The 12,534-nt window shown below is 38.9% G+C and overlaps 1 protein-coding gene across 1 annotated transcript; it reads right to left on the reverse strand.

Annotated features, from left to right (window-relative positions):
• Positions 1–1,285: 1,285 nt before the first annotated feature.
• On the reverse strand, positions 1,286–4,400 carry pmp22a (peripheral myelin protein 22a). The gene is made up of 5 exons (XM_084116901.1): positions 4,161–4,400; positions 3,191–3,281; positions 2,959–3,052; positions 2,183–2,323; positions 1,286–2,087 (listed from the first exon to the last, which is right to left on the reverse strand). The coding sequence occupies exons 2-5, from the start codon at positions 3,266–3,268 to the stop codon at positions 1,927–1,929; spliced, it is 474 nt and encodes a 157-aa protein (XP_083973027.1). The 5' UTR covers positions 3,269–3,281; positions 4,161–4,400; the 3' UTR covers positions 1,286–1,926.
• Between the last annotated feature and the right edge of the window lie 8,134 nt (positions 4,401–12,534).

Here is a 12,534-nt window from a genome sequence, read left to right on the forward strand (position 1 = left end):
GTCTGCCTATATTTTAACACGCAACACAATAGTTATTCATTCATTCATTCATTCATTCAGTCTTAGTAAGTTCTATCCTAAGAAAATGTCGACATTCAGGGCTTTAGCCAAATAGCTAGTAACATAATGATCTCAAATTAAGCTTAAGCTTCAGGATTTTATGGAAACTTTGGGAATGTTTTACTGATGCTCTGAGATTTACCAGTGTAATTCAGTTTTTCATTTCAGACCGAAACTCTCTCTCTCTCTCTCTCTCTCTCTCTCTCTCTCTCTCTCTCTCTCTCTCTCTCTCTCTCTCTCTCTCTCTCTCTCTCTCTCTCTCTCAAACAAAAGGCACAAAAGCTGTGACTGTGGTACACTTTCAACATATTAGCAACTTATTTACCCCTATTAGTATCTTAAAGGTATAGGCCTATACTGTATTAGTACCGAAAGCATATTAGTAGGCCTCCTGTTTGGAAGGGTAGTGGCAGTGACAGCTTTTGGGCCTTTTTTTCTGAGAGTGCTTTTAAAAAATAATGGTATAATAGAAGTGTTAGGTTAGGGTTAGTCCTGTCAATAACTACATTCTGATCAAAACCTTTAAACACTGACTTTACTTACATTTTCGTTTCTGATGCTCAGGACTCACAGACACTGCATGAAAAGTCATCACTGTGTCACATCTGTTTTTCTCCTTCACTGACAGAAAGCCTGATCTCAGAATCTTCCCTTTGGGAGGCGTTTGCTCGGCTTTTCAGACTTTTCTACATTGCACTTCTAACTGGACACCAATGGATAACTACCACTTCAAAAAGTGTCTATTAGTACCGGATAAGTTACGCACCTCACAGCTAATAATGTCCACCTTGGGCTGTATCTGAAATAGCATACTTCCCTACTATATAGGCTAGTAGGTGAAAAACAGTAGGCTATGTGACAAAAGAAGTATGTATGGATTCACAGTACTCATAAACGAGTAGACAAAAAATACCTGGATGACCTTCTTCTTCCAGTAAAATTCAGAAGTGTACATACGATGGACACTTTACTATCCCATTAGGGCCACAGGAGAGGATTTATTAATGGCAGTGAATGCACTGACGCTGTTAGGTCACATGATAAGGACAACATGCCGAATGCAGTACGTCCGGATTTCATTCATACGACACACATTCATACTATATAGAACATACTTTTTAGTGGTTGTGGAATAATTAATTATTCAAAATAAGTACCTACTAAAGAGAGTATGCTATTTCGGACGCAGCCTCGTCTGAGGTATTGAAAATTGAGACAAGGAAAAAAAAAATTAGATATTTATTTTTTCTTAAAACAAAACAAAACAAAATTAATACAGAAAGAAGACATCTTATAAAGTGATATAATCACAGGTAAAATATGCATTATAAAATGTTTTGGTGAGATTTAACACAACATTTGAGCCTTTATCTACTATAAAGTTCGGCAATGGTAAATATAATTTCAAAAACAAAACAACTCACTTCTGGAATTTGGATATAAGAAAAATTTCAAGTCGACATCAACAAACTCCCTTTGAGAATACACTTTATTATGACATTTAAAAACAAGATATTTGAAAAAGGGTTATAACACACAATCCCAAACTAACAAACAAACAAAAAGATTTATACTTTTCCTATATCTTTCCTCCTTGAGTAAAACTCAACTAAAAAAAGTCAGGGCCTTCATTGACACGTCATAGCATTACTATTTACAAAAAAAAGCCATGTAAAAGTGATATAAATAGGCTCGCCAGCCAAAGACAACCATTGTGCCTTCTCTGTATTGAATCTTCATGAACTGTCAGTTTTGGTTGATCACATTAGGTCTAAATATTCAGGCCTGGAGGAGACGGCCGTTTGGTTAGAGTCTGTCAGCCGAGTAGTGTTCGCAGTTCTAGCACAATCCCTGAGGGCTGAACTCTCATTCTTTCTTCCTCAGGACAATGTAAATGAAGCCACTGATGAGCGTGAGAGGGAAGGCCAGCCAGGCCAGGACGAAAGCGTAACCGTACGTCTCACTGTCATTTTTCCACTCTGGACTCATCACCGTGTAGATGATGGCCCCGCTCATCACGAACAGACCTTCGGGAGAGAGCGAAAGAGAGAGAAAATATAAACATGTAGACGGGGGTCCTTCCGCAGGGACAGGTGAAATGGATGTAATAGGAAATACTCACTGGCGAGGACCTGGAAGACGGCCGTGAAAAAGAAGCGACCTCCCTTTACGAGAGTGAAGAGCTGGCAGATGAAGAAGATGAAGGAGATCAGGGAGAAAATGGTGGCGAGGACCATGAGCGCCTGCACTGCTTGAAGCCAATCTGACAGATTGTAGAGAAACACAACACATGTAAACAATAAAGATGTGCCCAGGACATGCATACACTTGCATACATTTGATAGTCTTTTTATTTTGTTACATTAGCTGCTTTTTTAAAACTAATTTACTACTATTCTTATGTCATTCGGTTTCTAATAGAAGAACATGTTTCATTGAGTTACAAATATGGAACTTTTCAAAGTTTGTTTATGTAATTCTTAAAGGGATAGTTCACCCAAAAATGAAAATTCAGTCATTATTTACTCACCCTCAAATTTTCCCAAACCTGTAAGAATTTCTCAATTCTGCTGAACACAAAATAAAATATTTTGAAAAATGTCAGTAACCAGTTAATGGATCCCACTGACTTCCATAGTGTGAAAAAAAAAATACTAACCAAATGTCAGTTTGGTTACTGACATTCTTCAAAATATCTTCTTTTGTGTTTGAAATTCACACAGATTTGGAACAGCTTGAGTGTGAGTAAGTGGTGACAGAATTTTTATTTTTGGGTGAACTATTCCTGTCAATAATGCAATGAACTGTGTACCGCCAAACACAATCAGAACAAAAATGTAAACAAACCATCTAGGTATGCAAATACAATTATTTTTACCTTACATTCACTTAACTCACCTGCATCACCAGTCCCACTGCAGTGATAACCTCCATTACTTTGTGAGCAGTCATACCAGAGGTCATAACTTGTATCTCCATGTTTTCTCCAGGCCTGTTTAAAAAAAAACACACAAAAAAGACACATATGATTATATATACACATAAACCAATAGTTCACAAAATTTCACCTAAAAAATATGACCCAATAAAATCATGCAAAAGCAAGTCAGACCACAAAAATGATACTCACATTAGCACATGTGGAAACGAAGAGAATGATAAGGTCCGTCAGATGCAAGATTAACGTTGCAAGCAGAATGGCCAGCATTTTGGGGGCTCGTCTAGAAGAACAGAAAAAGAAAGTAAAAAACAAAAACAAACGCACTTTATAATGGTCAGCGATTTACTCGTGCAGTTCAACATCTGGCCACCAGATTGCGCTGCTGTCAAACTCATCTCGACCCAAACACCCCTTCAGGTCTGTCTATTTTCTCTCTTTCTTCTTCTACATTTGAATTGAAAACATCTGTTTTGTGAATACATTACGTTGATAATTACACTAATAACACTGCAGTGTTTGAAAAGCTATCTAAATGTCTATATCAGGAAAAAAAACATCCTCACAGTCACACATGCAATCCAGTCACGTCACTTTTTTTTCTTCTCTCGAGGTGCCGCCTTTTTTTTTCGTCACGTCTAAACTGTTTATCAATGTTACTCAAGTTTTTTCCCCATCTGAAAGTAAAGATTATGAGAGACTGGGAAAATGTTAACAAATAAAATTATTATGGAGTACGAATTGAGGCAGATTTATGAAGCAAACAATAAGGAAAGGAGGCAAAACATTCCTAAGCAGCGTTTGTTTTCATCCAGACCCGTTATTGCAAAACTCCGCCAGCAACTGCGACTTCAGTGAAAACTTAAGATGTGCTCATATAAAAATAAGCATGTTAAGAGAAGCAAGGCAAATACTATTAATATAAATTAAAAACAAACCTCTAAAAAACATAATATCGTACTAATAATCATAATAATAAACTTTGAATGAAACAGCAAACTTCCATGTGAAAAAAAAGACAAGAGGCTACAAACGATTAACAAAGAGATCTCCATATGGAAAATAATAATAAACACAAACGTGGTTGAATCTCCTGAAATGACGTAGTTAATATTCCATAAATGAACTAAAGAAAAAAGAAAAGCATAGTTCTCCAACTTACAGGTGAGGGAGAGATTAAAAATCCTTTAAAAGCGAAAGAGAGCAGGAAGAAAACACTAGGTTGCGTTTACTATGTGATCCCACTATAGATTCTCAAAGCACGAGTCTCTGTATTCCAGATGTAGTACCACAGCAGTGTTTGCTTTTTTCCTCCTTTCTTTTTTTTTTCCTCCTTTTTTTTTTTTTTCTTTTTGGAAACGTGAGAACACCGCCCTGGAGCGTCACTACGTCACACTTTTCTATTTCTTTTCCCTCCCAAACTTCTCACTTTAGATAGAAAAGAGCTGAATGTGCATTTATAAAGTATTAATGAATAAAGCATTTATTCAAGAGCTGAAACATTTTTTCAACATGTTATACAATATGTTGGTAGACTTAGGGGAAAGTTCACTCTTTAACAACGCAATTCACAATGATATTGGTTTTTATCATGAATTCATTATGCAGTTGTATGCATGTCAAAGAGAGCTTTTAAGTCTTGCACACCTACAATTTAGTGGCACAGAGTGTGTCTCAATGTGTGAGTGTTATTAAAGTGTTTACTAGTGTGTGTGGAGCCCCATAGGCCCCTCCCAGTGGCCCCACGGTATGCCCAGAATGTTGGCATGTGTCTGTTTACTCCTGCATCTGGACTGCATAGCAAATAGATCCCGTCATAGTCACTTTGAAGTCAAATACAAACATGATTTCAACTTTTATTCAAACTTTTTCAATAGCACATTTGCAAGACTTGCGTCTCGTAACTCTTCGTAAATGCTTGTGTCTCTTAACGCTGGAATTATAAACATGTTTTGGTGCTGCCAGCGTGATTATAAGTGTCCCCTTTTCTGTCACGCCCTCATCAGGAGTCTCATGGCAGCAGCTGTGTTTGTAAATACAGTGAAGGAGGCGTTCCCTGTGCCAGCCCTGTTTTTTTTTCTCTCTCTGCTTAGGTTTTGAGTGTTGGATGGTTTTTGCTGTGGTTTGGCTCAGGAGTTCTGCTGTTCTGTGAGATGGATGGATTATTGGTCAGAGTAATGGGCTAGTGGCGGCAGGGCAATACGTTTACCCTGATCTCCCTGTTTGATGCAGGTCGCAGGGAGGGTCATAAATATACAGCCTTGACATACTATGGCTGTCTGTTCACTGTACAGTCTGACATAGTGCTGGCAGTGGACCATTAAGAGTGCACTCTGTACTTAGGTTTTTATACTTGGTGCTCACCAAGAGTTTTTTATTTTTTTATTTACCACTAACACATATGGATAATTGGACAGACTACAGAAATATAACAAATTATTAAAAGTAAAAAAAAAAAAAAAATTCACTCTTTTGAGATGGGAGGAAAAATTATTTCAATGCTTTTGCACTCTCCCGCAAATGTTTTTCGTTCCCCCAAGAAACTTTGCATCCGTATGCAAAAATTTTGCGTTCTCCTGAGGAACGTAGCATTTGCTCGCAAAATGTTTGCGTTCCCACAACAAACTTTGCGTTCACTTGCAAAATGTTTGCGTTCCCCCAAGAAACGTAGCGTTTGCTCACAAAATGTTTACATTCACATGAGAAACTTTGTGTTCACACACAAAATGATTACGTTCACACGAGAAATGTAGTGTTTGCTTGCAAAATGTTTGCGTTCCCCTGAGAAATGTAGCATTTTCTGTCAAAATGTTTGCGTTCTAACAGGAAACTTTGCGTTCGCTTGCAAAATGTTTGCGTTCCCCGAGAAATGTAGCGTTCACACACAAAATGTTTGCGCTCCCCCAAGAAACTTTGCGTTCGCTCGCAAAATGTTTACATTCCTACGAGAAATGTAGCGTTCACACACAAAATGTTTACGTTACCCCGAGAAACGTAGCGTTTGCTTGCAAAATGTTTGTGTTCCCGCGAGAAATGTAGAATTTGCTGGCAAAATGTTTGCGTTCACACAGGAAACTTTGTGTTCGCTTGCAAAATGTTTGCGTTCCCCTGAGAAATGTAGCATTCACTCACAAAATGTTTGCGTTCCCCCAAGGAACTTTGTGTTCGCTCGCAAAATGTTTACATTCCTACGAGAAACGTAGCGTTCACACACAAAATGTTTACGTTACCCCGAGAAACGTAGCGCTTGCTTGCAAAATGTTTGTGTTCCCACAGGAAACTTTGCGTTTCGCTTGAAAAATGTTTGCGTTCCCCCGATAAATGTAGCATTCACTCACAAAATGTTTGCGTTCCCCCAAGAAACTTTGCGTTCGTTTGCAAAATGTTTACATTCCTACGAGAAATGTAGCGTTCACACACAAAATGTTTACGTTACCCCGAGAAACGTAGCGTTTGCTTGCAAAATGTTTGTGTTCCCGCGAGAAATGTAGAATTTGCTGGCAAAATGTTTGCGTTCCCACAGGAAACTTTGTGTTCGCTTGAAAAATGTTTGCGTTCCACCGATAAATGTAGCATTTGCTGGCAAAATGTTTGCATTACCCGAGAAACGTAGTGTTTGCTTGCAAAATGTTTGCGTTCCCACAAGAAACTTGCGTTCCCGAGAAACTTTGCGTTTGCTCGCAAAATGTTTGCGTTCCCCTGAGAAATGTAGCGTTTGCTCACAAAATGTTTACATTCACATGAGAAACTTTGTGTTCACACACAAAATGTTTGCGTTCCCTTGAGAAACTTTGCGTTCGCTCACAAAATGATTACGTTCACACGAGAAATGTAGTCTTTGCTTGCAAAATGTTTGCGTTCCCCTGAGAAATGTAGTGTTTTCTGTCAAAATGTTTGCGTTCTCCCACAGGAAACTTTGCGTTCGCTTGCAAAATGTTTGCGTTCCCTCAAGAAACGTAGCGTTTGGTCACAAAATGTTTACATTCACATGAGAAACTTTGTGTTCACACACAAAATGTTTGCGTTCCCCTGAGAAATGTAGCGTTTTCTGTCAAAATGTTTGCGTTCTCACAGGAAACTTTGCGTTCGCTTGCAAAATGTTTGCGTTCCTCGAGAAATGTAGCGTTCACACACAAAATGTTTGCGCTCCCCCAAGAAACTTTGCGTTCGCTCGCAAAATGTTTACGTTCACACGAGAAATGTAGCGTTCACACACAAAATGTTTACGTTACCCCAAGAAACGTAGTGTTTGCTTGCAAAATGTTTGCGTTCCCCCGATAAATGTAGCATTTGCTGGCAAAATGTTTGCATTACCCGAGAAACGTAGTGTTCGCTTGCAAAATGTTTGCGTTCCCACAAGAAACATAGCGTTCGCTCAGAAAAAGGTTTGCGTTCGCACAAGAAACTGCTTGCGTCCCCACAAGAAACGTAGCGTTCGCACACAAAGTGTTTGCGTTCCCACAAGTAATTTTGTGTCCGCTGTAATTTTGTGGCAGGGAGGCTGCCATATAGGAGAATGCAAAATGTTTGCATTCCCCATATGCAAACATTTTATTCCCCCTTTTACCTGTATTAGTGAGGAACCCCCTGGGGGTCCATGGGGGAACTGCAGGGAATTTGTGAGTTGATGAAAAGCTAATAATTTAAAAATGTAAAATATAAATGTTTATAAATAAATTGTTTTAAAATAAACACTTTAAAAATAAAATGCTTTAAAAAAAAAAAAAAATTATGTGATCTCAGACTTTTTTGATCCCACTGTAAATAGAAAGGTTTTCTCCCTGTGAATGTTAATTATGGCTCACATGTAAACAATGAATGATGCCAGAAATTGGATATAATATAGCTTGACGGGAAGAGCCATAGGCCATATGGCTCCATCTATTTACTATAAGAAAATTATGTATCCTGACTTAAACTTTTCCTTGCGCCGAAGCAGTCAATGATGCCAAAGTGAGTCATGATTGAGACTGAGATGAGCGTGTATGGTTTAAATCAACTTGCTGTTTGAGTCAGAGAACTTATGGTCTGGCTTCATTTAGTTTATTGACCACTAAAACAGCAGAATGGATTGTCCCAGTGTAACAACCTGTATGTTAAGGCTAAACATTAATGCACAATGTGGTGGTTTTAACCAACTAAATTTTGATTCTGATCAATTCCTGCTTTCACATTGTTGTTCTTGGTTTTAACTTCTGCGGTATACGATGAACTGTGTTCATATAAACTGTTGGAAAATTGTTTACACACCAACCAAACTGACGCCAAACAAGTCCGCAAGCTCCAGTATGGAATCATCCCTTGTGAAAAAAGTCAATTTTATTGTATTAAAGTATATTATTAAGTATATTATCTTTTTCACAAGGGTTACTCAGAAATATATGCATATTCAATTGTCTATTTTGTTTGTTTGCTATACTTGGCTTGACTGTATGATTACGTCCTAACTTCTGCACCACATCATTTCTATCTCAAATATGTTTTGTAGTGATTATATTTAATCCCATGCCAACAGCTTGACGTTGAACACTTTGATGTCTCAAAACATATGTTGTGACTGAAATCTTTTCGTTATTAGCGGCTGGCGTTCCTCTTAGCGGACAGTCCTGGTGAGTCACTCAGGGCCTTTGAGTTCTGTCTGCTTCGAGAGAAGGACGGTTGAGTGGGAGCGACATCTCATGCCACGCCATGAAAGCGTGACAGTAATCAGGGAGGTTTCGTTATTAGTGTTGGATGCAGAACGACCTTGGGAATTTCACATGTGTCCGGGGAGAGGGAGGAGCCACCATCATTCTGGAGTGAATCAGACGAAAAATAGAGCAAATGGAATTCATTGACTCACACCGGAGAGAGAGCGAGAGAGAAAAAGCTTCATGGGTGTGGGCTGAAATGAGTATTATGTCACCAAAGAACGGAGGGAGGACGTCCTGAACAGAGCAGGGTGGAGGAGAGGAGCATTAATTCACATATGTCTCGGCGCTGAAATGGGTTAGATCAACAAATCATGGTGCGGGTTAGTTGAGAACTTTGGCTGTCGCTTTTAAATTGGTCAGAGTCATTCCCTTTTCCCTTTAATTTCCCCTGAAACAAGATAGAAATATGAGTAACTTTGTTGGTCTACCACCAGGTTTTGCACAACACGTCCCTTAAGGCTATTTGAAGCTTGGACAAAAGTTCACAGCTGTATTGTGGCATAATGAAAGATAAGGCTTTGTCTGAAGCGGGAGAGCTATAATTACGGTTGCTGTTTTTACTTTACACTCTCAGACCAAATCTGTCCAAGATTTTCATGATTTCTGCATAAACAGCTCTGGGATCTGTGTTGAATGTTTGTGTTTCACCCAGCGATGATCAGATATCAGGCCAGAGGGGCCGTGACTCAGCTTATACTACAAAACAATGGCGCACTAACCATTGCAATGATTAAATGCCCTTGCTAATGTGCAAAAGCACATTTCACTGAGCCCAGATGTTGGTAGGGGTCGGTGCGATCTATCTGCCAAGTGTGAGGTAGAAACTCTTTCAGTCACTATAGGGATGGCCTTCATTCATACAAAGCTTGCTCTAGTTTCCTAGGGCTTTCAAATTGGGGTCTGTAAGGAGGTGCTAGCTAGGTGGTCCAAAACAGTTTTAACATGCGTTTTAAGGGCTGTCAAAGTTAAGAAGGTATGAAGGTTTAACATGATAATTATTTAATGCACTTGATACAGTATTTATATATATATATATATATATATATATATATATATAATTTTTTTTTTTTTACATTTATCCCTGTGATGGTAAAGCTGTATTTTCAGCATCATTACTCCAGTCTTTAGTGTCACATGATCCTTCAGAAATCATTCTAATATGATGATTTGATGCTCAGGAAACATTTACTTATTATCAATGTTGAAAAGCTGTTTAACATTTTTTTTTATGTTATTTTTTCTGGATCATTCATGAATCAAAAGATAGTTACAAAAACAGAGTTAATTTGATGGTAAATAATGCTAAAAATATATATTTTATATCGTTTATATAAAAGAGCAATCTTTTTTAGCATTAATAATGCATTTACAGTCACTTTTGATCAATTTAATGCATCTTTGCTGAATAAAAAAATTAGTTTTCTCTTAAGTTTCATATTTCTTCTTAATCTTCAGCAATAGTCAAAAGAGATATGCTGCTATCAATATAGTATTTTATTTTAGTATATTCTTGTTTTTCATATAAGTTTTGAAAAAAATATTTTGGCATTAGTACAATGATAATATATTATATTGCAAATTATTTTACAAACGACATTGTCTTTATACAATCACATTTAATAACTTTCTTACTCGGTATAAATGAGAATTTGTACATGGAAACACAGAGCTGCTTTGATATTTTAGGAAGGGGCCCCCTTGCTAGGGGATCGTCATATTTAGAGGTCCTTGGCGCTCTAGTAAACATGAGACCTCCCGAATCACACCATGACTGAAGGGGAGATGGCTTAACTAAACTGCCCACCCCCATCCAGCCCTGAGATCAGCCCCTCTGCCACGGCCCCCTTCCACAGTAACAGCCGAATAAATCACAAACATGCACCATGACGAAGCCCAGGCCTCAGCGCTGCAGCCATCTGTGAATCATTAGCCCTGGCTTCCTGTCTGAGACTATGTCTTCAGCACACACATCCCTATCACTGCATCAGACTGTCACACAGCTGCAGGAATCGCTCTGATAGCGGCCTGAGGCGGCAACGGTGCACCAATGAAAGATTTGAAAGGGATCGGATTCGCCCAAATGCATCTGGGCTCAGTGAAATGCTGGCTGAAAGGTGTCCACTGAGACCAACTTTGAGCTGAAGTCCACTCAAATTACAGCAACTGTTCCCTCCCAAACCCCAATAACACATTCCTGCTGGTCTAACGGTACTATAAACATTGCATCTCATACTGGACATCCTCTGGTCCTCATTTCAATTCATTTGAGGGAGGTGCGGTTCAACAATGATTACAAACAAACTTTGAAATATCGTGTCTAAATATTTTTATACCATATTGTGTTACGCAGAGCCAACTCCACCAACTTATTAAGGGCCCCGATTAACCTATGTTTTTATTTGTGTCTGACCTCAATACTGAACAGAAGAAAGAACACAGACGCAGCCAGATCATTTCCATAATGACCAACGCAATCTACCAGTTAGCGTCTGGTTTAGAAAATGGCGCAAACACCAGTAAATTGACGAGCGCAAACCGTAAATCACCTTGCATGAGTCATTTAAACATTCTCCTCCCATAAATTTTGCATTTGAAATGGAAACTCCTACAAAAGCTAATGCAATAAGTTCAGCCGCAAAAATAACCCTGTCCATGCCTTTTCAGCGCTAATTTTTCACTATGTGTCTTTAGTAAATCCTGACAGTAGTTTTTAACGCCAAAAGAGGGTTTGCTCTGGCGCAAGCTATAAGTAATCTGCCCCTTAATCATTTAATAGACTCTTTTATCCAAAGCGACTTACAAATGAGGAGAACAATGGAAGCAATCCAAACAAATAGGGCAACAATATGTCCCAGTTAGTCTAGCACAGTACACATAGCAAGTTTTTTTTTAGTTTTTTTTTTTTACGATATATAGAATAGTAAGTGTTAGTATTAGTTAGTATGGGTCAAGTGTTGATGAAAAAGTTTCTTGAACATGGCTAAAGACTCAGCAGCTTGGGTTGAGATAGGTAGATCATTCCACCAGCTTGGAACAGTCAAGGTAAAGGTCCTTGAAAGTGATTTTGTGCCTCTTTGAGATGGCACCACAAGGCACTGTTCCCTTGCAGAACGCAATCTTCTGGAGGCCACATACTGTAGGTCTGAAGTGCTGAGTTTAGGTATAGGGGTGCAGAGCCAGTGGTTGTTCTGTAGGCAAACATCGGTGCCTTGAATTTGATACGAGCGGCAATTTTGTGAGAGGTGTGAAGTGTGCTTTCTTCAGCTTGTTAAAGACCACTCTTGCTGCAACATTCTGGATCAGTTGCAGAGGTTTGACAGTGCAAGCTGGAAGACCTGCCAAGAGAGCATTACAATAGTCCAGTCTGGTTAGAACAATAGCTTGGACAAGGAGTTGTGTACCATGCTCTGATAGTAAGGGCCTGATCCTCCTAATGTTGCACAAGGCAAATTTGCAGGACATCATTGCCACGGGCCAGTGATAATTCGAAGGTATTTACCAGCTGGAGTGAACTTTTCTGAAAAGTTCGTTTCGGCAAGTTGTTTCGGACTCCTGAAATGAATTTCATTTTGACCTGGTTTTGTTCTAAATTACGACACAGTTTGTTCTTCGATTTCACTTAAAGTCCTTAACAGCATTAACAGACATTAATGGAAGCTACAGCAGCTGTTAGCACTATAACATCACTCTGGGCTTCATGAGAGATGGGGTGGGTCGGCAAAGGTCATAATGGGAGACCCCTGTGGGAAGCATTTCCTGCATACCTTTGGCAGAATTGCTCCTTCATGTCGAAAGCTCTGTGTGTCCTTACCTTATCCCAGGGTGTTGGCTTCATATGGTAAA

The sequence above is a fragment of the Abramis brama genome (genome assembly GCF_963993115.1).
Source record: "Abramis brama genome assembly, chromosome: 1".
Classification (NCBI taxonomy): domain Eukaryota; kingdom Metazoa; phylum Chordata; class Actinopteri; order Cypriniformes; family Leuciscidae; genus Abramis; species Abramis brama.